Raw genomic sequence first — 26,754 nt, 5'->3', positions numbered from 1 at the left:
CGTATGTGTCAGATGGAACAGGAGAGAAAGTTACAGAGAATTTTCAGTGAGTTTTTGCTAGTAGATAATGAGGTCTTGTTTCCAGGGCCATCTGAGTGGCCCCAGCTGTCACATTTTTTTATCAGCAACTATGTTGTGAGGAGAGACCGGTCCTTGGAGAAGGACATCATGCTTGGGAGGTTGGAGGGACAGCGCAGGAGGGGAAGGCCCTCTGTGAGGTGGATTGATTCAGTGACTGGGGTAATGGGGGTGGGAGTGTCAGAGACAGTGCAATTGGCACAGGACAGAGCAGTTTAGGGCTGTTGTACATAGGGTCGCTATGAGTCGCAAGCAACTCAACGGCACATAAAACGACATGCATGTTAACTCTTGCACCAACAAGTGACTCTAAAGTTTTTAGAAAATTAAAAAAAAAAAAAAGAGTACTAAGCAAGTCACCTCATTCCCAGAATCAACCTATCCATATTCTTGGACTTTTTTAAAAAAACTTTCTTCTTCTTCTCCTCCTCCTCCTCCTCCTTCCTCCTCCTTCCTCCTTCTTCTTTCTTCTTTCTCCTTCTCCTTCTTTTAATTTCAATTTTAATGAAAATTGACAGAGACTTTGGATTTCCATTCATTCACTGTTGCGCTTTTCTCCCTGCCCCCCTACCCCGTCCCCCTTGGACTTTTGAAGGAGCCTTAACCCAGCACCAGGGGAGTTCTGGTGGCCTGGTCTGCCTCGAACTGTACTCCTCACTAACTCAAAGGCAGCTGAATTTAGCAGTGACTTCCCAGAAGCAGGATGAGGGGTCTCCTCCTGTTCCGTTTACAGCCTCAGAAACCCAGTGGCGCTCAGTTATGGGTTGGAACTGACTGGCAGGCAGTGAGCTTGAGCGTTTAAATCCAGTGCATAGACAATGAGTATCACATACGAAAAAGATGGTATTGATGCGAGGTGCTTGTCAAGTGGGAACAAGCTCACAGCTGACCCTCTGGACAGATTTCAGAAGCTGGATCAATTATACAGGAAGAGATTGTCCCTCTTCTCTTTTGCTGTTTGTTTTGTTGTTATGTGGCGCTGAGTTGCTTGCGACTCATAGTGACCTTATGGACAAGAGTCCTAAACCCTTCTCTATCCTGTGCCAACCTCACTGTCTTCAACACACTTACTCCCACCACCCCAATCACAGAACTGATCCATCTCATTGAGGGTCTTCCTCTCTTGCACTGTCCCTCCACTCTCCCAAATATGATGTCCCTCTCCAAGGAATGGTCCCTCCTTGCAACATGCCCAAAGTATGTCAGACAAAGCTTGAGAAACCTTGCCTCTGAGGAGCAGCCCAGTTTCACCCTCTTTAGGACGAACCTGTTTATTCTCCTAACAGTCCATGGTATATTCAACACTCTTCTCCTTCTCCTTAGAGCCCATGAATTTAACAGTAGTCAAATAATTTCATTTGCTAGCATTTGCTAGACTGGAACTATTAGGAGAGAGCCAATGGGTATTGATACCGTCCATGTTTGTCACGTTAGTATTTAAGGCCATATTCTGATTTCACTTGCTATGTTAAAAAAAAACAAAAACAAAAAACCAAACAACAAACAACTGAAAAATGTCATAGGACAACATGGAAGTATTGCTTAAAAATGCTGAGATGCTTAAAAGAATTCCGGGCGGGATTGTAATTCTTTATAGCTGCCTGATATGGTGCGGGATAATTTTATAAGATCTCACAGTGTAATAAGTAACTGGGGTGTACTGTGATTTTGCTGAATTATCTCTGCTGCTTTCTCTCCAGGAAATGGCTTCAGTGCACAGAGCACCTTCACTTCACCCTTTAGTGCTGTCATTTTAAAATGTCATATTCGCACTTGCAGCTTGCTTCTTACATTTTATTAGACTGTGTTTTGATGGGAAACATTTACGTTGATTTCAAGAACGGTGGAGGGGTTTAGCTCTTTATTCCGAGGATCAAGGGCACCCAGCCCACCATAGGCTAGAAAATCAGAGAGACTGAGCTTGGCTTCTACAAGGGGCCCTAACAGGCTTTCTCTGTTGCTTAGGAGTTAGGGAACAAATCGATAAATTTGCAATTAGTGGACCCCTATAGGTGGCCACAATATCGATGAAAGAGGTGAAGACCCTTGGGGAGACGGATTGGCATGTTAGTGGCTAAAACAACAGGTGTGAACACAGCTGAGACAATGAGAACATACTCGGATCAGGCCGGATTCACTCTGTTGAACATACATACAGGGTCATTACAATTTGGAGGTGACTTGATGACATCTTACAACAAATATCAATGTTTCCCTGTCACTGAAGCATGAAATATGAGATCATTTTGCAAAACTTAGGCACTATTCTAGAAACCATAATTTCTAGATGTATTATGTTATTATAATGTATACACATTATAATTTGTGTACATGTGTTGAATGAAGTAATGCTTCTCATCAAGATGTGAATTATACCTAACCTACCCTTTGGTTCGAAAAGTGCTGTTTTACATACGTTGAATCTCCTTAATTATCAGCCACTCATATAAAACAACAGAAACCAGTGCCTGGGAAGTGGCTTGTCCCTGGCTGAGTTCACAGTGAATCCGGTGGAGGACAGAAAAACCCACCGGGCTTTAGAAGTAATACATCAGACATGACAAAGGCACCTTAATGAGAGTCATAAATTACAACCGTTTCTAAACCTGGGACAACCGTTTCAGCTCTTCCTTTGGGATGAACTGAAACCCCAGCCACTCATTGCATTCTGTGGTGCGTGGTGACAAGTGTGGGAAATTACCAAGGAAGTGAAGCCCTTTCCTGTAATAATACAGAATGATTAAGAGGACATGAAAAATCAATTGACTAATCAATAGCATGTAACTGCTTAGAGTACTTTCCCTGCGCTAATCAGTCATTAAGTTGTTTAAATACCTCCAGTTCCCCCAATTATTGAACCAACTGATTTACAAGACAGACTTGGTGAAGGATATCAGAGTTAGCCCGGGGTGTCCCAGTCTAGAGCATCAGTCATAGGAGAGAGACAGAAATAATTTACGATGCTTTTACTTTACTTGTTTTATGATGCATTCTGATAGGTCTTGATGGGAAGGACATAAAAGATGTCCTTACCATGATACAGATGTTGCTAACTTCATGTAGACCTTCTAAGTGATAAACCTGTATTTGGTGTGAGATGGTGTTGCTGTTTGTACCATGGCGTTGGAACGGACTGAGAGGCGACCCTCAAGCAGGTTTTTGGAGGCAGTAATTGTACAAAAGGAGACTGCCTATCTTTCTCCTGCAGAGCAGTGAGGGGATTTGAACCGCATGCCCTTGGATTTGTAGCAATCTTATTGGGAAACAGAAGCAAAGGAGATAAAAAAATAACTAAAGAAAGACGTCTATAAATGATCTATGTGCAGGACTTTAAAAGTTGTCCTTAAACTCCAATCGTGGTGAGCTGCTACTGTGTAATTAATAGGGCAGCAAATGTAAGACTGACTTCAGAACCACCAGAGGTATCCTAACAGCCCATTTGAAGCGACTTCCTCTGAGGTCCCTATTCGCAGCCAGCAGTTCTAGTGTCAAAACCATATGTTCATTTACTCTCAGTTTCTTTTTTAACTTGGATGCCATGGTGGGGGAAAAAGAAAAGCAACACTTAACAAATGACTTGAAAACAGAGGGGGGGGAAAAAGCTCTTTTTATTGATATGTTTTACTCTGCTGGCAGACCAGAGCAAAGGTTTTGTGAACATTTAAAAGATGAAAAAGGTGAAGAATCCCAGAAGCGGTTTATCTTGAAGCGAGATAACTCTAGTATTGATAAAGAAGACAATCAGGTTGGTTCTCAAGTTTGAGAGTGGCTGATGTTGTTGTTTTTTGAAGGTGGGCTGACTGGTGTTCTTGTCGTGGTCCCCTCCTCCTCCCTCTCCCACCCATCCCCCCTTGCCTATGATACTATGGCCTCTCTCCAATCTCCTTGGCCCTCTCGCCTCTCCCCCCCCTTTGGCATTCAATGGGTGGCAAACCGAAGTCCTGGTGGCTTTAGCTTTGGCTCTGTGTTGGGCTGCATGGGTGGTGCTTGGCGCAGTTCCTGCCGCATGCCTGGGGCGGGGTTGGGATGCTTCAGGCTTGGAGCTGTCGGGGAAGCTTTGTCAGTCGCATTAGCAGGTGTCTGTGTAACCATGGCAGTGATTCCACTCCCTACAGCTCTGTCCTTCAGTTGTGCACACACTGAGCTGGATCATCAATACGGAGCGATGATCAACGGTGTGGCCGTAAAGAACAAACCTTGTTCATGGTGAGGACAGGTGGATTTTGCAACTATCCTAAAATAAGTCTTCACGGAAAAGAATTGAGTTCACGTTTCAGTCTCCCACCGCCTTTTTCTTCCCATGTTTTATGGTCCATGTAAATTGTCTGCTTGTTTTGCATGCACTGTAGCAGGACTTTCTCCTTGTGTGTATTTTGCTTGTGACAAAGCACTATGTTTGTCAAGAGTAGACACATCCACGGTATCTGGACAAGGGTAGAGAGTCCTCTGCGTCTCCTCTTCAGCGTTGGGGATGAGTGACAAGGGCATGGAGGGAATACAAAGGGGCATTAAAGAAATGGCCAAAGAGATAAAATAAAAAAGAATAGTCAGACCATGGAAAGAACAGCAGAAAGCCATATAAGTGCCATTACAATTACTCTTTGTGTCTTTGACAATCAAAATAGCTTTTTTTTTGAAAAGAGCTTTGCTTTCAATTTCTTCAAGGTAAGACAATATGCATCTCACTCAAGCGATTACTTTAATTGCTCTCAATGAGTCAGTATGTGGATCTCTGACGTACTTTTTTTAAATACACCTGTTCATCATTTGTTTCTTGTTTCCTCCCACCACCACCGAGCTGAACCGTGGCTTCTGTAGACAATGAAACATATACCTCTGTCGTGTACTCAGTGGGTGTTTGTCGGATGGATGGATGGATGGATGGATGGATGGATGGAAGGACGGAAGGACGGATGGACAGATGTGGTAGTGCAGAGCATTGTGTTAGGAACAGCTAGAATGAGAAGGGATGGTAGTTAAGAGGCAAGAAAAAGTCCCAATGAGAGGATGAAGACAAGCAGTCCTCATGCTGGATTCTTTGGCTTCTTGAGATCAGACGTCATCACCAAACTTGTCAAAATTAAAGTCTTAGGTCTTACTTTGTTGGCAACTCACAGGATCAGTCATTGAGTGAATAAAATGCATAAATTAGGATAGAGAGGTTGAGTGTTCACAAACTCCTTTTCACCCTTAACTTTATTTACTCACCTGTGCTGTTATTTCACCGGTGCCCAAGTTTTTCAAAGCTATCCCTCCCCTCAGTCACTCTGAGGCAGCCATGCCACCTCCTTTAGATGGCTCAAACCCAGCAGGCTAGTGAAGGCGACGGAGTGCATCACTGGCCACCTGTCTGAACTGGCTAAACAGCTGAGGCACTTGTGTTTCATTTCTGAAACATCTGTGCTCCTGCCAGCCAGTAAGGAGACAACCAGATTCCACCAGCATCTCCTGTCATTACATGTCACTCACACACATTGACACATGCACACACACACTGTACATATTCCTCCTCCAAGTCCCCCTTAGGGACCAGAGGGATTGAGACTTCTCCAGCTCCATTGTTTAAATGAACATTTATTATTCTCAGCTGACAGTTGCTTAACTGCAGATTTCTACCATCTCAACGTGGATAACCCTCCTGATTTCTTTTCTCTGTTCAGCAAAACAGAACGCATCCATTTAGAGATGACAGACGAAGTAAATCAATTGAAGAGAGAGAAGAGGAATATCAGAGAGTGAGGGAGAGAATATTTGCACATGATGTGAGTAGTTGTTTTCATTGCCTCTTCAGTATGGTCCTTCCGTCAGCAGTAAGGCGGCCTGGCGCCCCAGACAGTGAGCTGGCAGAGGAGGAGAGGGCTAAAGCCAGGGAACAGGCTGAACTGCTGCAGACTCGAGGTGTTTCTGGAAGAGGATCTGGTTCAGGGAAGTGAGGGAGAAGCAGCCAAAGGTTTGGGTGTGTTTCTAGGTTATGACATGCACAATTCAGTACAGCAAAGTACAACTGAACCTCAGAGAGGCTGTCAGATTTCAAGAGATGCCTTCATATCCGTTTCAGTCAGAAAAAGAGTCCGCTGTTGTTTCCTTTGTAACAACAATGTCGTCCAGAGAACAAGCTAGAGAAAGGGGGGCTAAAAGAGCAGGTTGCCAAGGATATATCCATTATATAATTAATTTTATCTAAGTCCCAAGAGAAAAAAAAATGAGGTGTTGGGGTGTTGTTGCTGTTGGTGGTGGTGGTGGTGTTTTCTCTCTGTGGCCACAATTAAATATGTACAGAAAGATGTGGAAAACTTGACTGTGGGATGCAAGTACAAGAAAATGAAAATGACGAGCCGTGGCCGTGGCATTTCCATCCCATGAAGTCGCTTGTCAGTCTCTGAAATGCGGTGTGCACTTCCTTCTGAGAAGTCAAAGTGTAGAGGTGTGAGCTTTATTGCATGAACTCCACCGCCCAACCTGCTAAGTTGCCTGAGTGAGCTAGGGCCAGCAGTTCCCATGACGGAAGGCCTCAAGCCATGCCTCTCTGAGTATTTATTGAGAATCATAAGGAAGGTGAATAAAGGAAAATCATAAGGGAGGAGAAAACAAAAACAAGGGATCATGGAGAAGACTTTTACAGATTAGGCCGAGTTCCTCTCTATTGTTTATCTTATGCTTATCTCAGGAGGGAGGGATTCAGTAAATACAAAAGGGATTCAGTAAATACAAACTAGGAACAGTGTTGACTCTTAGAGAATGCCTTAGTGCCACAGGGTGAATTCTAGCTTGTATTACGCCCTCCCTCATATCCTGATCTAGCATTTGGTTTCTTATTAATATTAAATTTGATATTCGGCTTCCCACAGGATATCTAGCCTCTGTTGTGATTTACTCCTGGGAGTCACGTCAAGTCAGCTAGGACGTGCACGCCACAGCTTAGCCTGGATGAGGGAGGCTGTGTGCAGGTGGATTGAGGCCCAAGCCAGTTTCTCTGATCTTCCAGCCAGGGCTGAGTCACTTAACAGGAGGCCATGGTGGACCTTCCATTTCCTCCACCACCACACTTGTTTCATGGGGATATTTTTTTTAAAAATGGTTTGTGTGATCTCTCCGAGACCACTATTCCTATCCTGAATGTAGTCAAATTGCAGTCGGCCAAGTGGATAGATCCGGCCCAGGGGTCTGGGATTAGGAGGTTATGAGAAAGGATGAAGGAAGGAGCCTTAACTGGGGGTTTGACTCATTCTAGACACTCTGCTCATGAGGTGCAGAATTAGGTTGTGGTTAAGATCAGAATTCCAGATGGTGCGCGGCATGGCCACGGCACTAGCACCTGGCAAGACTTTCACTGTGTTTGTGAGATACAAGAATGAGGGAATGAGAGGATCTAGGTTAGTCATGGAGCTCTGGTGGCCTAATGGCAAGAAGCTGTGCTGCAATCCCAAAGGCATGCAGTTCAAGGCCACCAGCTGCTTCATGGGAGAAGGATAGACAATCTCCTCCCATGAGATTAACTTCTGGAAAACCGCTGGAAGGTCTGCTACGGATCGGTTCTGACTCTATGGTACACACAACAGCTACAAATTTAGTCATAATAAAGAAGGATCTGTTTGCCCTAGCAGAGATTCTCTGGTGGCCAGTACTCCCCATTTTCCTGATTCATGGGGGCTATCTGACCTCCTGTTTCTGGCGCAGCATTTTCCTCATCTCCTAGGTCAAGGTCAAGGGGGTTTTTGTTTGTTTTTTTGTTTTAGGACCCTATATCCTCAATAAACTCATAGAAGGAAAGGCCCCTGATACTGTCTGCAAAGTGTTAGATTTGGGAGTTTCTATGCCTTTTGATAAAGAAAGTATCTGCTTGCTTCATATTCTTACAAGTTTCCAGGACACTGAAAAGGTTCAAACCACTCTCTTAAAGGGAGAAAAATCTTGGCTGCAGCCTTTTCCTGAGCACTGTGGCTTCCCTAGAGAAAGTGAAACACGCCCTTGATGCTGTCTGTATACCAGTCAGCTAGTGCAGCAAAACAAATCATCCAGAATGTGACAGTTCAAAACAAAAACGCTGACTACACCTTGGTTCTTGTAGGCCTGGACTCTGAGAATGGCTTACTTTGTCTTTCTGGCTGAGGATTTTGAGATTGTTCTCGAGTTGTGGGCTAAGGCTGAAGGCCTCTAAAGGTTAGAATGATGTGTTATTCCCTCACAAATCCGCCCAGGTGGCTCTTAGCAGGCCTCACTGCCGTGCTGTGTGGGTCACTGCATATGCTGTCCGCTGTTCGTGTATCGTTACAACAAAGCAAGTGATGATCCCCAGGGCAAGGTTAGAGAATGACCAAGCTGGAAAACACACTCTTTTCATCCTCGTCTCTGAAGGGACATCACTTCTTATCTGCTGTATTCTGTTGGACACACAGAGCAACCCTTGTCTAACGTTTAAGAAACTGTGCAAGGCTCTATACATCAAGACGTGAAGTCATTAGACATCATCTTGAATTAACAGCTCGATATTCTCTGTTAACACCAACCTCAAAGACAGAACACAACCCTATGAAGGTTCTTGAGTGCGTAAATGGCAAACCTTCCTTACTGATTTCTATATCAGGAAAGTAAACTTTGGGAGAGGGTTCATATGACCCCAAACTAGATCCCCAACTGGTCATGATCACAGCCCAAATTGTTACACTATACAATCATCCCAAGTCAAATAGAAAACAAATGGGAGTGCCTTGCTAACATTCAACTTAGTGGGCCCATTTTTATGCCCCATTCTGTTTCCATTGTCTAATTACTAGCAGAAATAAAATGTACTCCTGCCGGTTTAGCTGTACTCTGTATAACATGGTTTTTTTCCCCTTTTTAACTCTTCAAGGGGGGGAAATGCAAGGAATCCAGCATGAAGAGACTGCAGTAGAAGGTCTCATCTTCTATTTTCCTGATCTTTGATTTTGTTTATTCATAACTGAAAACCTGAGCAAATAAACCAACATTTTTGGGAGTTACTGTTTGAGTAGTAGAGCCTCTCAAATAGATTAAAGTAGTAATATACTTCAGGAGTATTTGTTTGACTATTATCTGATAGAACAAAAGAGAACACAAGAATCCTTCTGGATATTTTCCATTCATTTAGCAAAAGTCCAGTTCATTTTAAGTTTCGAAACGTTGTTGAATATTTTTTCAATTACATTTCAGTCTCTAAGGGTGTGTGTGTGTCTGTCTGTCTGTGTGTGTATGCAAGTGTGAAAATGTGTGTGTGCTTATGTATGTAAGTAAACACATAGCCAGGATATGTATATTGTGTGAGGAGTTCTCAACCAAAAAAAAAAATTGATCACATAGATTTAGTGCTCAAGTAATAATAATAAATTAAAAAATTAAATTCTAATAAGTGTTTTCAGGGGTAAGATTTCAAATATCTTTCCAATTTGGCAAGGATTTCATCTTATTTTAGAATTAAGTCTATGTAACGTAGCTAACATTGAGATCGCGAGATAGATATTGTAATCTATTTGTGCAAAACAGGTTTTGCTGGGAGGTTGGTTTCTGAATGATATTTATGTATCAAGTAGGGCTTCAGGGGGAGCCCTGTCTGTTGTCCCCTAAGCATATTCTAAGGTTCCTCTTCCATAAGAACGAGTAATAAGGGCAAGAGGTGTCACCCCCATTCGGGGATGGGATGTGGGCGAGAATTCTGTAAGCCATTAGGCAAATCATTTTTTCTCGCCTTTTTTTTTTTAAATAATAAATGAGCCCTTAAGTTCTGGGAATGCATATAAGTGACAGCTTTGAATGTAGCACTTAATTACTGTGACAATTTTACCTCTCCCTGCTATTAAAAGTTGCAGGTTATTAATATTACTTTTCTTAAAAAAGTTTATTCTCATCTGCTGCAAAATTTGCAGCCTATTAGTTACTCTGTTTTGTTAATGAAAATGGGGCAGAGGGATGATGAAAAGACTTTTGGGGATCTTTCCATCGAAGGATGGAAAGTATCGTGGAGGAGGCAAGAGATCTTACTTTTTAATTTCTGAAGTTTGAGCTGCGAGTTTAACTTTCTCCCAAGTGCTATTAGATGATTAGACCTGAGGAGGTCAGGGAAGGTCAGTGTCTTCGATCTACTCCTTCAAAGAAGAAATACAGTCTACAGAATTCTTCTCTCCAACCCGATTATTGTAAATGCAAATTGACCTCCTTGCAACCTCAAGAGCTGAGGGAAGTAGCGAAATACTGAATTCATGATACATCGCCGAGACAAACTTACTTTTTTTTCCACATGCCATTAGTTGCCCCAAAGTGGCAATATTTATTTAGGAAATAAAACTATAAGGAATGAAGCAAATGAAAAGAAGTAAGGACAGTATGATATTTTATTTTATATTATACCTGGCACTCTGTTGTATAGTGCCTTACGTGTTACAAAACTAAAGGTCATCAGTTCAAATCCACCAGCAGCTCCACAGGAGAAAGATAGGCAATCTCCTCCTATAAAAATGCCCCACTTTGGAAGTCAGTGGAGGGACTCCATTTTTCAGCACTGCCTCAAAGGTAGTGAGGTTTTCAGAAGTTTTAAAGAGACCTTTATTGGCATAATATCAACAGCATACAATTTGTATTTTATTCTTCTCATACATAAAATTGTTAAATTAAAAAACTCCTTTCTGTAAAGGCCTTTCTTAATTGGTCTGTTTTGCTTTTTGTTAACTTTTTGTAAATTCATCTCCATGGAGCATGGCGGGTTACTGCATAGATTTAAATCAGGGAGAGTACCAGATGTGCCTTTCCTAAAATGGCCAGCACACACACTGCCCAGGGTGACCCTTTGCTAAACAGGAAGAAATTGTTTCTTTAGCAAATTAAAGAAAAAACCCACTATTTTACCTGCCTTTATGAGCATTAGTTATTTTAGCACCATCTTTTGATTAAAAATTAGTTATTGAAGGGAACTCTGGTGGCCTAGTGGCAAGAAGCTCACTGCAATCCCAGAGGTGAGCGGTTTGAATACACCAGATGCTCTGCTGGAGAAGGAGGGGCAAGCCCCTCCTGTATCTGTCAGATCTGATTTGACGGTACACACACAGAAAAATAATTTTTTAAAAAGTTAGTTATTGAAAGGTCATTATTATTTCTTAAATTTTAGTAGATCTCAAAACACAATGCAACAAAACAAAAAACCCAAAACCAAAACCCCAACCAAACTTGTTTAAGTCTCTTTATCCCTCTAATAGGCCACTTAGCCATCACTGTTAAAAATCTATAAATATAATGAGATGTATATATATTTGTAGATAGAAATTCTATACTTGGAAATGGATTTTTCCCCCCCAAAAAAGAACATAGTTCTTATGTTCTAGGAACAGGACACCATATTTTATCTAGTTTTTCTGTTTGTTTAAATTTCATATGATCAACCCTTCTCTAGGATAAAATAATAATAGCACCTCAGCTTCTCCACAGTGTGTAGTAACTATGATGTAGACAAAAAAAATGAACTGTTCTAAGAAGAAAATGGCTGGTTTCTGTCGTGTGAAAACTGCAGAAATGTTAGGTGGGGTTTGACTGTTTTATCAATGAGCTTCCCTTCTTCCTTGTCTCCATCTGCCTTTACTGAAGATTTCTGGTCAGTGAAAATTCCACACCTTTGAGTCAGTCTCTATCTATTGCAAAAGTTGAGCAGTGCCAAGTGATGCTTGCACCCTGATGGAGACGACGGCCTTGCCACTTTCTTGGTCCTCAGCCGGGGTGCACCACACGTGCATGCCCTGCTTTGATTTGAACCCATTTCTTTGGCTCCTGGTGGTGGCTGCTGCTCAGCAGGGGGTCTCAGTTGAGCCACAGAAGGAAAACCAGGCTCAACACCCTCCAGTCATCTTTCACCAGTAGTTCCATGCCCACCTCTCTCTCCTGACCTCGGTGCCAAATGGGCTGCATCAGTTTCAATCCTGGAAATGACTTGATGATGGAGAAATGCCGTGGGCTTCATGAGAATTGTTTACTCTCCTAACGCTAACTTCTTTTTTTCTTTTTCCTTTTTTTTTTTTTTAAATTTCCTCATTTACTGAAAGTAGTACATGCTTTGATAAGTCCCTTTCCCTTCGGAGGGGAAAGTAGTTTTAAAATCAGGCGAGGATTTGGGATCCCTAAACAGATCCAGAACGTCTGATACAATGCCTTTCTTTTTATTTTTCAGTCAGTTTGCTCCCAGGAAAGCCTTTTTGTGGAAAACAGGTAAAATGACATTTCTTCCTTGTGTGTTTAGAAGAGGCAGTCTGTTGTGTGTGTCCGGTGTATTCATAGATATACATATACATATATATATATATACATATGCCATATATAAGTGTGTGCTTGGATATATGTGTAAAGAAATACATATATCTAGGTGTGCACACATATATATGCACCCACATATGTTATTTAGCATGTCTAAAATGATTTAATGTTGGGGAAAAGTTTTCTTGGTTATAACCAAACATAAGTATAGGCATTTCCTTTATAAGGTCTCCACATCTGGTCCTTCCAAACGTGTCGTTTCTACCACCTTCAGCAAACAAGCAAAAGTATAAATGTCGAGACCACATGGGAACTTGCAGTTTCATTGGCTTATAGAAGAGTCTGCGGAAAGTATTTGCATATTTATCATTATTATGAAGTATGCTCCTTCATTATATATAGCTATTCAAATGCTAGAGTTTACATATTCATGTTCATAAAAGGCTAAGTTGGAAACCTTGTTTCAACAGATCTGAATTTATCAATGTGTTCAGCTAAGGTACTTTCAGGACAGACTATGGACATGGAGTGGAAAAGGCTTATCGAAAGTTGAGCATTACAGAGGATTTGTTTCCAAATTTAACATAACCTTTTAAAGTTACTTCTAAACAGGCATAAATAATAAAATTCCCCATGATTTAATTGCTACTTTTCAAGGGGAATTTAAAAAAATTCACATTAGCAGTTTTAATCACATTTAGGATGCATCAAATTGGGCAACTTGGATAGGAAATATGGAATTCCATGGAAAAATAGCTGTTAATTTCATCTCAGATATCAGCTTAATGGGTGCACCTATAAAATTGATTAAAGTGAAGGCTGTTTAATTAAATGCCAGTACTTAGAAAAATTTAAACTGGGAAATGCAGATGATTAGGTTTTTTTAAAAAATCACGTTATTCATTCTATCTCATGAACATTTTGAAGCAGCTAATCAATGAAGTGACATTTCTTTCCATGACTCCTCTAAAGAAGTGAAAGAATTGGAAAACACATCTATATATATATACACACACACACACATACAAGAACAACTTCAAAGTTGTCCTGGGAATCCACAGAGATGCAGACTAATAATCTCTACCCCCTTCTACTAAACAAGGAAGCCATGAGCATTGACATCTTGAAGATGACTCTGAAATATTCCAAATCCTAAAACCTTACCAAAAAACATTGTTTATAATTTAATTAGTGAGGAAATTTATTCCAATTCATTTTCTAACCTTATTTCCTAATCTTATTCATTTGCTTGAACTTTAACACTTAAAGCCAACCAACCAACCTGCTTAGTCATTGAAGGGTCCTTTATATTCAAACTGCATAAGGTTCAGCTGTACGGTAAATTGTTCATTCATTTGCATTGCATGTATAAAGCTCTTGATGATCTCAATAAGCAAAAATTTAATTGATTGGCTCTGCTCCAGAAATCAATATATTTCTTGGATACCTGCCTCTGGTACGACACTATTTCGCTTAAGTCCAAGAAATTAAGAATGACTTTAATAATACTCGCCGTCCCAAAATCATACTGTGCATATTGAATTAGATGTCTATGATATCAGTTAAATCAACTTACTCAATTTTCTTTTGCTCTCCAATCTATCTAATCCTCCGTCCCCTTCCCTTTTCTCTTGCATTAGTTCCTTCCTTGACCCTGGGGTGGAGATCTTAATCTTAGAGTAGAGAAGACCATGTTGCCCTTTATTTACTAGGGTAAAAATCTCATTACACAAATAAATAACATTGATGGGTCTGGTTGGCAAGAAAGGGCTCCTCAAGTTGAGTGCACACCTATTTAAAATAGGGCAATTAGTACCCTTAGGTTTTATTATAAATATCATGTTTTTCATTTTCAGTAGGCTCTTGGAAGACAGTAACATATGCAATGAGACCTATAAGAAAAGACAGCTCTTTCGGTTGGTATGGTTTACTTTTTTAAAACTGTGTTTTCAGATTATGGGGCAGAATCAATGTTACATATAAGTGTATTAGTGTAAACTATTTAACTTTTTTGTTGTTGTTCATGAAATACAACTACCTTTGGCTAGCTCTTTGTAAAATTTGTTGCATTGGTAGTGTTTAAATTGTATTGGCTAGTGTGAGATATGGAACCTGAAATCTGTCTGCTTGCATACATTTTGTTTGTTAGGGTTCTTCTTCTAGGGTTCCTCTGTTTATCTTCAAGCACTAATTGATTTGACATTCACAAGATCAACTTCTGGGAATGAAACTGAGTCAACATATTTCTGTGAGGTTGTAACTGTATGTCCATTTCTAACAATAATTTTCTGCCAGGTTGTAATTGGGTGTCCATTTCTTAACCCTAGAAAATAAGTCAGTGATGACTATTTGGATGTTGATGTTTTAAGCCCACTATTACCCATCAAATATTTCAATCAGTGTGTTTTTTTTATTTTCTGTCAAGCATAGATTGTCTTCCTAAAGGAAGACATGTAATGAAAAGGAACTACTTAAGTCACAACCTCTGTAATATTAAATGTACAGAATTAGATTTCCCCCCAAAGTTTACACTATAAGGGAAACTTCATGAAGACTGAGAGACAAGATAAGTTTTCTCTCTTCTCAGGTACTGTATCTCTAACATTCATCGTACAGAAAGCATTCATAGTAGTTACAAATATACTTGAAATTCAGTGCTACTGACTATGTTAGTGCAATTACAAATAAGAAATTCTAACTCTTGACGGAAAGGCTACAAAAAAAGCCCCCCAAACAACATCAACAATAGAACTTTGTGCTCTTATAGAAGAAATACCAGTAAAAAAAAATTTTCATATATAAACAAAAAGATGTTAGTTATATAAATCTGCGTAAATTGAGAGTATATGCTTTTTTGACTACTGAGGATTCAAATCTTATTCACTTGTAAGCCGGCCATGTCTAACAAGGAGATCTATCATTACCAGCATCTTCCTGGATCCAGGAAATAAGGTATCAAGATTGGGCTTATGAGGGAAGGTAGCCACAATGTATGTTCTTTTTTGATGTCTATGATTCCACATCCAAGTAAGATAGTATCAGTTGTAGACATTATTTTGCCACAGGTTGAAGAATGAATAGGTAGGAAGGTAGAAAATATGTTTCAATGAGCAAATGGCTATTGATCATAAATTAGAATGAAATGTATTATGTAGAGGTCGGTGAAGGCTAACTCCCTAAATGCAACAACTTAAATCCTTTTTCTAAAACAAAGTTACCAAAAAAAAAATAAAAAAAAACAAAAACAAAGTTACCAGATCTTGGCTTGGGAAGCTCATCTGGGCTGGTGGAGAAAGTGGAGGAAATCTTGGGCTGCCTTATCAATCAGAGGATATGGAAACCTCATAGGAATCGACAGAAAAATATCCTCAGCTCTAGAAACAGATATTCAAAGGATGGAGCAAGTAGGTTAGACTAAACCATATCACACCTGTGATTTATTTAGTTATCAGAGAGTTTTGGCTACACACTCCTGCATCCTACAAAGGATTTTTGCTAGATTATGAACCTAGAAGTTAATGGCTTGAGGCCACTGTGTAGCATCAGGGAAAAAAAGGCTTGGCTCTCAATTACCAGAAAGATTACAGTTAAGAAAACCCCCTGAAGCAATTCTGCTGTGTGCACATGGTGTGTCCAGGAACCAGCACTGACATCATCGCAGCAATAGTTTCCCTCTTTATAATCCATGAAGGTGTCGAGGCATTTTATTGATGTGTTATTTTCATCTGCAGGAAACAATGAGACGAGCTTTGGAAATGTTAATAAGGTCGCTCTTTAAGCAGATTGGAAACCAATGAAAATGTAACTTTCATCAACTTCCTTTGTAAAATGTGTGTCAGTGTTGCACAGTTCTTAGAGAAACTCTGGAGTCTTCTGATTCTGGACTTGCATTCACTCTTTGTTCTTGACCTTGGTGCTCTTTCACCTCTGGGAGGCTGTGCATCTCCTCTGATCTCCTTGGACAGATTCATGTCAGTTTGGTGTTTACCCTGTTGTTGTTGTTGTTGTTGTTGTTGTATGATGTGTTTCCATGGAAAAGGGTTAAGTGACTCTTTCCTCTGCCCATGAAGGTTAAACTCACTGGGCAAAATTCTTACTGTAAGCTAACTGGATAATTTCCATGATTTCTATCCCATATGCTAAATAAAGCCTTGCTAAATTTGGGAGGTAAATTTGTGCCTCTATAAATCTCTAGTCATATCTCAGGTCACCTCTGATCATTTCATATACTGTGATGGCATCTTCTGGTTGGTGCAAATGGTTAAACACAGGGCGGTTCAAACTTACCTAGAAGTGCCTTGGAATTAAAGTCTAGCAAAGTGCTTCTAAAACTGCCTGAAAACCTAGCAGAGTGCAGTCCTGCGGGAAACACCTGGGGTCACTCTCAGTCTGGATTGACTCAATGACATCAAGTTATGAGGTGGGAAACTGGATTCATAATTGGCTTTTCTGGATCTGTGAGCATTTTTCATGGCACAGATATTGGATGCTGAGGGAAAGACAAAACTTTCCTTCACCATCGTTGTCTTTACCATCATGCAATATTATTATTATTATTATTATTATTATTATTATTATTATTATTATTATTAGTGGTTCATTTGGGTCAGGAGAACATATCCTCATCTATAACCTCCAAGAGAAATTGACAATTCTCTTGTACAGTTTATTTTTCTAGTTGTTTTACCTTCAGTGGCAGAGGGATGATGTGACAAGTCTAGGTTCGATTTCTGTCTGTAACATGGGTGTTTATGTGTGATGTGTTCTCTGTCTGTACATCATGGATTCATTTGTAGTGCTGTTTGCAGAGTAACAGGTTTTTAACGGGAAGGGATGGTGAAAGAGTCTAGATCGCTCCTCCAGGAAGGACCTTGCTTGGCGCCTGCACTGCACGTGCAATGTAAAGCTGTCCCTGTGTATCTTTCTGGTGGCCTCGCTTCAGGGGCAACAGAGATGGCTCAGGGAGGACGTCCGGGAGCCGACAGAGCAGCTCGGAGAATGAACTCAAGTGGTGCGACCACCAGCGGGCCTGGAGCAGCACGGACTCTGATAGCTCCAATCGCAATCTCAAGCCCACCATGACCAAGACGGCAAGTTTTGGTGGCATCACTGTGCTGACCAGAGGTGACAGCACATCCAGTACCAGGAGTACCGGGAAGCTGTCCAAAGCAGGTACTTACTACTGAATGGGTCTGCGTTCTGTGGGATTTGCTGGAGTCTTCCCAGGCCATATGGCCACATGTCCCTCTGACTTCCAGCTGACTAATGATGGTGATGATATTAATTAGAGAGAGCTGAGAAGTCAGAAGGTAGAATTTAAACACCATCCTTCCCTTGCTAGGCTGTGTACCTGGGTGTCTCCATTTCCTTGTCTCTAAAACGCAAATAATAATGGAATTCTGCTCCAGCCCACTTTAGCCTAATTTTGGAATGTATGTAAAAATTATTGCCACAGCATGGAACACATGGCAACTATTGAACAAATGTTAGCTTTTATTTAAAAAATCAATGCTATGATTTCATACTTAACACCATTCTGTAACATATTATCTTAATAGCTTGGACTTCTGCATGGGCCATCCTGACAAGGTCTCTAACCTGCATTTCTAACCTCATATAACCCTGACAAGGTCTTTAACCTGTATTTTCTTATCCGAGAAATGGAAATAGTACTTATTCAGGGTTGTTACAAAGATTCTGTGAGCCAATATATCTAAAGCAATTAAACATTTGCTTTGAAAGTGTTTTAGTTAATCTTCTAGGGCTGTGACAAAGTAGATAGATGGCCATCTATCACAAGTAGATAGAGGGCTTTAACAAACAGAAATTCCTTGGCCTAGTGGCAAGAAGCTGCACTGCAATCCCTAAGGCACGCAGTTTGAGTACGTTAGCTGCTCGGTCAGAGAACGATGGGCAGTCTTTTCTCATCCAGTTAACTGCCTGTGAAAATCCACCAGAGACTCATTCATGAGTTGGTTCTGACTCTTTGAAACACAACACACAACAACATGTCCAACTCAGACTTGATAGAAACACAACACACAACAACATGTCCAACTCAGACTTGATATTAGGGAAAGGTTTCCTGTCTATTTGTCTTGGAGGAAGTTCCTTGTGTGTTCAACTTGTGAGTTCTGATTCCTTGCCTGTTTCCACACATCCTGGTATCTATTTTATCCCATTTTTATTCACTTGCTTGTGTGTTTAATCTCTTATCCCTCCAAAGAGATTGACTCAAAGCCCATCCTGCACAAATCCTGTCTCAATCACATAACAAAGTTAGCCTGTTCCAAAGGGGATTATAACCAGCATCATAAAGTTTAGGATTTACAATATTTATTTGGGGAGAGAGGTAATAATAATTCAACTCACAACAACTAATAAAAAACATTCAAAAAACGTTTTGTGGCATCAAGTGGGACTAACTCATAGGTGACCCTGCGGGCAGGTTTGCAGACTCAGATGCACAGAAGGAAACTGGCCATTCTTCTTCTGCGGACCAGCTGGTGGATTCAAACTGTGTGCCTTTAGGATTGCAGCGTAGCGTCTTACCACTCGGCCACCAGGGCTCCCACAATAAACATTCGTTCGTCTTATTGCAATTCAACTGGGCTTTCATCTGTGTTTTGCAGAGAAGCAAACTGGAGCTCAGAGATTTCGAGTGCCTGTGTACACTTTTTGTTTCGGTTTGTTTGTTGCCGTCTGTCCTTCGACATTATTGTGATCATTGTTGTTAGGTGTCTTCGAGTTAACAAGGACTCACGGTGACCCTAGGAACAGCCGATGTGAACCGCATCCTCTCCTGTGCCCTCCTCACACTGATGCGTTTGAGTCCACAGCTTCCAGTCACTGTGTCAATCCATTTCATTTGGGGTCCTCCTACCTTTCTCTGACCCCCCCCCCCCGACCTTTCCCAGCAGAATTGCTTTTTCCAAAGACTGGTCCCTCCCGACAGTATGCCCAGAGTATATGGGATGCAGTGTCACCATCCTTGCCTCTAAGGGGCCCCCTGCTTGTGCTTGTTCTGTGGGAGGTCCACAGGTACACGGTGATATTCTGAAGTGAGCAGTTTGGGAGGAGAGTGATGGGAAGAGACCTTAGAGAATCATCAACATGAAATAACTCCAACTGCTGGAAGCACAGACACCAGGTTGCTCATCTGAGCTTGCCAAACCCCCTTCCTGTCTGCAGCTCTTTGCTCTGCTACTTTTGAGGAATTCCTCAGTATTTTCTCAAGTATTCACAATTAAAGTGACTCATCAGACCCCATGAAGGTGGCCAGGGACCCTTCAGTAGCAGTCCAGGGGATACGTTTATATGATGCAACCTGTGAGAGCTGGACCTCAATTTGATTCCCTGGTTTTCTTGACTCTCACCTGCTCTCTACCTTTCACAACGTCTGTCTGACCATTTTCTATCAATCCTTATTAGTGAATGTATTTCCATTTTCCTGCTCTGGCTCGTTCCCACCTGTACAGAATATCTTCTGACTTTCTCAGGTTTATTGCCCGTTGGCAGAGTTTGGGATTTGGGTTTGGGTTTGCCTCAAGGAGCGTGGTTAGCACCCACAACCTCAGTGAGGCTGGGGGTTGGGATTCAGTGGCATTCGTAGTGTCAGGATATATTGGCCTAGGTGGGATGTTTCTGGAGAATGGAGGTAGGGATGAGGGTGATGAAGAGGGTAACGGGTAGAACTCAGACAATGGCTGGCCCCACCTGTGTGTGCTGTCCCGACCGAGTCCCAGGCTCTCACTCAGAGGCAGGACCTCTGAAAAATCTAGCTGTATTATGCTGGTGGTTTAACGTAATTATGTTAATAAATGCCTCCTAAAAATTACCTCATGTCTTCCTACATAGCCAAAATATTTATAAGCATTTTTTTCATATCCACTACTTTTTGCATATTCTGCTTCTCGGAAGCATCCAGGGGACACATTGCCTTCCTGTATTCTTAATTCACCAATTGTTGAATTCTTGATTTCTTCCTCTAATTAATTGCTCTCGCGCCCCACTCCTGCAGCAACTGCTGTCAAGGCAATCCATTATGGTGCACTTGAACTCTTGTACACTTAGAAAGGTTAAATTGTTTTAAATCTCCTTAAAATGCAGAGGCCAAGTACCTTAAATGGTTCACTTCAAAATTCCAGCACACCAAAAGAGCTCTTAAGATTTTAGAACTGATCGTCATTTCCCTTTTCACCAACCCCCAATCACTTTCCAAGCAAAGCTCTCTGGAAACATCATTGAAAGCACATGGAGACTCCTAACACACCATGTTCTTTGAAGAATGATGAGAAATTTTAAGTGCTTCTAACTTTTTTAAAGAAAAAAATCTAAATATCTCCATTTGAAAGCTTGTCAAGGTGCCGGCAGGAAAAGGAAACAATTTTTCTTTTCTTTTTTTTTATGTGCAGGAGATTGAGTTAGGATGTCAAAACAAACTAAGAATTTCCTGAGCTGGTTTGCTGAAGCGAAGCTGTCAGTTTTGCTGCCATGCAGTTCCATTTTCTCTATCTCATTGTTCCCAATAGAAGTGTTAACTTTTATGGGGTTTTCTTGACCTTTCAGAAACCAAATCTGGAGCTGTGACATTTAAGTTACTCTTCCAGTCTTCTAATTGCATAGATTCTTTCTTTAAAACAATGATATTATTTCCCATGTTGGTAACACATTTTCTTACATTTTGGAAAAAGCACTGCACTTACATCTGACAAGAACACCCCTTTCAGATGTAGTCCCCTGCCTTCCCCTTTTTCATCTCCAACACTGAAGACAGTAATTGCCCCTAACAGGTGCTCAGGATGCACCTTGGAGCTAGCGGGTGTCATTTGGTCGCCCTCATGAGCCCCGTTTGAATGGTATTTCCGTTGTGTCCTCACCTGTTTGCCTGGCAATACAGCTGAGAAATACTCATTGGCATGGAGTTGGCACTGATGCATAGCTGACTTTCCGCTGGGTTCCCCAGGCACAGGAAGGAAGTTGTGCAACCTTTTTGCATTTAACACATTCATGCATGTAACATTCATAGGAACCCATTGCTAGAGGAGGCTACACAGTTGGGGGGAAAAATGTATAATGCTTGTGCTATTTGCATAAAATACGGTTCACACCCCCATTTATTGCCAGATTCCATCGTTTTCCTTCTCTCCCCCCTACCTCTTGACTCTGAGTTGTGCTGGTGACTGAGAATCCACTCATACCTGGCCCTCCAGGGGCTGTTTTAGCGGCTGTAAATCACACGAGAGGAGATTGTCCATCTTCCTCAAAGATGAGCAGCTGATGGATTCGAACTGCCTGCCTTTGGGTTGGCAGCACAATTCCTTACCGCCTAGACCACCAAAGCAACCTTGCTCTTCTTATTGATAACATGATACCACTGTGTTTATTTCATTTTTCTTCTTAAGAAGGGAATGATACCGCCAATCAGAGGTGAATGGCCATGTCCCCAAAGCTGTAACTATTCACTCTGTGGACTTCACTCTGAAATCTTCATCTGTATCTATTGTCCGCCTCCAAATACTCAAGCCTGTAGCAGTGCCAGCAATAGTTCACACCCTATGTACAACAGCCCTAAACTCTGCTCTGTCCTGTGCCAATCTCACTCTCTCTGATACACCCATCCCAATTATCCCAGTCACTGAATCAATCCACCTCCTAGAGGGCCTTCCTCTCCTGCACTGTCCCTCCACCCTCCCAAGCATGACATCCCCCTCTAAGGACCGGTCCCTCCTTACAACATGTCCAAAGTGTGTTAGACAGAGCCTCAGAATCCTCCGAGGAGCCAACCACCAGTTTAACCCTTTGCAGGATGAATCCATTTATATTTTTAAATTGACTTAGGGTTTCCAGTCATTCATTGTTGCACTTTTCTCCCTGCCCCACTTCACTCTTCTCCTTGAAAAGAAAGAAAAACTCTCATTGTTATGCAATCCCCCCCCCACAAGTCCACTCCTCTGTGCAGCCTTCACTCTGAACTCCTATAATGACAAGAATACCCATTCATATGTCCCTTTATAACCTTTCCTTTTCTCCACAAACATTATTCAAATCCCATCATTCTAATCTATTCAGATGAAGCATCTCAAGACGTTTTGCCACTAAACCAATTAACTCAAGATGTTTTGCAACTAAAGCAATTACCCTCCACCCTTCTCGGCATCATGTCCTTCTCCAAGGACTATCCCCTCCTAACAACATGCCCAAAGTATGTGAGGTGAAGCCTCATCATTCTTGCCTCCAAAGAGCACTCCGGCTGCACCCTCTTCAAGACACAGCTGTTTGTTCTTTTGGCCGCCCATGGGATGTTCAGTATTTTGGTTAACAGCTCAAAATCCCATGGGCTAAGCTCATGTATGCAAAGTGCTTCTTCTCCAAAATGATCAGACTCCCGTGCCTGCAATTGCATGCTGGAGTCCCATCATATCCTTAAAAAAACACCTAGAATCCCAAAGGCACGCGGTTCGAATCCACCAGATGCTCCGCTGGAGAAGGGGCAATCTCCTCCTGTGCCAGTCAAATCTGATTCGATGGTACACAACAACAACAAGAAAACAAACCAAAAAAAAATCACCTAGAGTTTGCTTTTAAAAGTACATTTTAGAATTTTGAAAAGAAAGTTAACTTTTTGCTGGTATATTTTGACCCTTAATATCATTAAATACAGGGGAATGCATTTTTAATGGCTTAAATCAATGGTTGTGGGTTAGTAATTTACTACATCGCTTGTATTATATTCATCTTTAAATATCATCCAAATCGCACAGTGGCTTGAATGTGGGCAGGTCGAAATTTGGACTTCTATGTGTTTGTTCGGATGACCAGGCTGTACCATAAGGTGGCTGGGCCCGGCTGTGGTGTGGGTCTGAGTCCGCAGTGCATACGGGGTGTGGCAGAATGTTTTTCTGATTCCAAAGTGCAGAGAGATGGGAGATGGTTAGAGATAGACTAGACGCTCCCCTTGGTGCTTCCTCATATATGAGTCCATGCCCATTCCCACCCCTATGGCTTCTCTTCTCTGCCATCTGGAGGATGGTCAATGGGTGAGATGCCCAGTTCTTCCTAGATTCACCCACTGGCCGTATTAATAAGAGTTCTGCCAATTTGTAGAATATGGTACAGTATCTGAAAAATTTAACTATACTTTGCTTTTGGAGTGTGTCATGTCTTTGGCTTGTTGTTTAAAGTGTTAGAAAAAAAGAGCACAAGGGCACGAGGGTGAGAAATAAAGAAACTGGTCCCAAGAAACGGACAGGCCTTTATAGTGCAGTCTGAGAGGGACACCGCCAAGTGACCTGGCCACACAGCATGTAGATGGGATAGAAATGGCATGCGGACAATTTGGGGTGGGGGGGTTCCCTTTTTATTGGGGTCCTGGGGAGGACTAAGATGGTATTTCCCAGAATTTGGTGTGTTAATTAATTAGGTTTTAGCTATTTTGATCAGGCTCAGACCCTTTTCAGGATCCATTGTCTGGTCTGGTCTTTGATATGACCAGCTTAGATGTTATCAAGTTTCTCAGGAAGTGATCAAACTTGGGGGTGGCAGGGGTGGGGCAAGTGCCATATTCTTCTTTCAGTTAGGGCTACTAACCAAAAGGTTAGCTTAGCTGTTCAAACCTACTTTTCTCCCCTCAGTGGAAAGATACAACAGTCTGTACCCATCAAAATTTAGTTTTAAAAATCCAATAAGGCCTTTCTACTTGATTCTATAAGGTCACTACAAGCTGTATTCAACACGAGGGGAATGACTTTGCTTTGCTTTTCAACAACTGTTTGTTAAAGAGCATGTGGTACTTCTGTGTTTGGTTTTTTTTTTTCTTCTGTAATTTTCATTTTCTAAGTCAGTGTTCTTCCAACTTCACATTGAAAACCAGGAAGCTAATGTTCACTGTTCTAATGCTGAAATAGGTCCACGGGTGAGAAAGCTGGAGTTCCTGACCCAAATGATGTCTCCCTGACTTTCAGTCTGTCCAGGTTATCCTCGCCCAGGCTGCTCCGTGACATCTGTTGGATTTTGAAATTTGCTCACTCAGATATGCTATGCTCCCAAGAGGAATAATTAGCAACCTCCACTGACATGTGCAGGGAAAAAGGAAAATTCTAACGTAGGTCCTGTCCAATCCACCCGTCTGGCTGTTGGAGAATACGGGCTTTGGAGCCCACCCCACCACCAGCACCTATTTCCTCCCAAAGCCACTGTCTCCTTTACCCCTTCTCAGTCATCTGCTCTCCTCAACCCAGCTCCATGAGACACTTCCCTGACATTCATTATTTCGGGAAAATGGGAGTTTTTAGACACTAAGTTCGGAGGCTTAGGGTACCATTTGCCAATTTATCACCCTTGTGACTGGTGACAAGGCAGAGAGAGTTCTGGTCCCTAATCTTCCTTCTAGAAAATTGTCATATGTGAAAAGCAGGCAGCAGAAATCTCAATAAAGCATAGCCCTAAAACGTGGGAGGGGCATTCATTAAGCTCAGCTTGCATTGCAAATTCTTTAATGATGGATCGTATCAAACCAAGCACAAAGGCTCTCTCCTCCTTGCAGCTTGGAGAATGACTTGTGGATCCCTCTCTCTGTCAGGTTCCGAGTCTTCCAGCGGTGCAGGCTCCCCGGGATCATTGTCCCGCACGCACCCACCTCTCCAGAGCTCACCCCTGCTCTCCGGTGTGGCGGCCAACTCCTCCGGCTGTGTGCCCTACCCTCAGAACGGAATGGGGGGCCAGGTCACTCCCAGCAGCACCAGCTACATCCTCCTTCCACTCGAAGCTGCAACGGGCATCCCTCCTGGAAGCATCCTCCTTAATCCACACACAGGTCAGTTTACTCCCCAAGCTTTGGCAAGGGCACGTATGTTTGAGGGACTGTGTTTGCCAGTGACTGTCTTAAAAATTCCTGTACAGAAGCTCTCGATGCGTGAACTACTGTGCAGGGCCTTTGTTTAGGGATAATTACTTGGATCTACACTTGGAAACCTCTAGATCTACCTCTATTTCTATCTGCATCTATGACAACATCTATCTCTACATCTATTTCTATTTCCATCTTCATTTCTCTAGGTATGCTCAACTCATTGCCCTCAAGTCAGAACAGACTTCTAGCTGACACTCAGCAAGTTTTGAGAGGCTGTAAACCACAGGAGGGAAATTGCCTACCTTTTTCCAAGGAGCTGTTTGTTGGTGGATTCGAACTACTAGAGTAGCCAGCAGTACAACTCTTACCAGACTACCCCACCAGAGCTCCCTTCTCTATGCAAATCCTTGTCCATCTCCATCTCACTACTCATAATGACACAAACACAGCTACCATCCACTTTTCCTTCTGTTCCAGAACCAGGACATTCAGAATGGCTGGATGTGCTAATTAACACTTCCTGTTTCACAGACTAAATCTCTGTTTAGCTTGCATTACATCCAAAGTCCTTTTGTGTTTCTGTAGTGTAGTGGTTATCAAGCTCGCCTCACAAAAGAATTTTTGTATTCTGAGATAGTTCAGGAATTTAAGGCATCAACAGAAGCATATAGTAGATTCTTATTTACAGAAACTTCTACCCAACTCTAACTGACCTAGCAGGAACAAAGAGGAGCAAGTGCTTGTGTTTTTAGGAATGTGAGACTTAGATTGGTTCTGGTATAATTTGTCAAAGTAGTCACTCTCTGACGGTAGTATTTTCAATGATGAATGGCTATTGTTCTATATTTATAGGTCAATTAACTCCTAGGCTGATTCTCAAAGAAACAACATCATTGACATCCTAACATTAGCAAACTGTTTCATGGAGTAAATTTCTCAATTTGGAGAGATTTTGCACACGCACATATTCATCTATAGGCTATATGACAATGCCTGGAGGAATTGCTGATTATTATAACCATAATCATGATTGGCTAGTATGGTGATCAATTAGATAGAGGCCATAGATTCTGCTGTTGTAGTTGTTGTTAAGTGCCGTCGAGTCGTAGGCGACTCATAGCGGCCCTATGAAGCAAAGTCCTCAACACTTGTGTGACTTTCATCCTCTCTCCAGGTTCATAGAATTTTTGGAGGCAAGCTATTTACGGAAGTGGATGCCACTCCTGCTTCCAAGCTTGTTTTAATCAGGGAGCTTCACCAAACACTGTCCACTATGGGTAACCATTATCGCATTTGACACATCAGTGTCACAGTGTTCAGCTTCACAGAGACCACAAGTCATCACTGTACGACAAGTGGAGACACCAGGGCTACATGACCTAGAAGAATATTTGAACAAAAATAATGAAAGGCAGGCCTGAGGCCCATAGATTAAAAATCACCCACCTTTGGCTTGGTAGCATCACTTTCTGTCCACTGGGCCAGCTGATCTCTCTCCATGTTAATGTTATTGTTGTTAAGTGCCGATGAGTCGTAGGCAACTCATAGCAACCCTATGAATGAAAGATGTTGCTACT

General features: G+C 41.8%; 1 protein-coding gene across 3 annotated transcripts in view; it reads left to right on the top strand.

Annotated features, from left to right (window-relative positions):
* ARPP21 (cAMP-regulated phosphoprotein, 21kDa) overlaps nt 1–26,754 on the top strand; it is a 138,885-nt gene that overhangs the window by 31,589 nt on the left and 80,542 nt on the right. Inside the window, exons 9-14 of one of the 3 annotated variants that reach the window (XM_006890607.1) lie at nt 3,715–3,823; nt 5,739–5,840; nt 12,245–12,282; nt 14,184–14,243; nt 17,270–17,499; nt 24,908–25,141. In XM_006890607.1, coding sequence (XP_006890669.1) covers nt 3,715–3,823; nt 5,739–5,840; nt 12,245–12,282; nt 14,184–14,243; nt 17,270–17,499; nt 24,908–25,141 — 773 coding nt within the window. The remainder of the gene's footprint in view (nt 1–3,714; nt 3,824–5,738; nt 5,841–12,244; nt 12,283–14,183; nt 14,244–17,269; nt 17,500–24,907; nt 25,142–26,754) is intronic. The other 2 variants (XM_006890606.1, XM_006890608.1) reach the window with 2 other exon arrangements.

This window comes from Elephantulus edwardii, unplaced genomic scaffold (assembly GCF_000299155.1).
Source record: "Elephantulus edwardii isolate Elephantulus edwardi_28Jun2011 unplaced genomic scaffold, EleEdw1.0 scaffold00091, whole genome shotgun sequence".
In the NCBI taxonomy this organism is placed as follows: Eukaryota; Metazoa; Chordata; class Mammalia; order Macroscelidea; family Macroscelididae; genus Elephantulus; species Elephantulus edwardii.
This window is presented reverse-complemented; position numbering and strand designations above follow the sequence as displayed.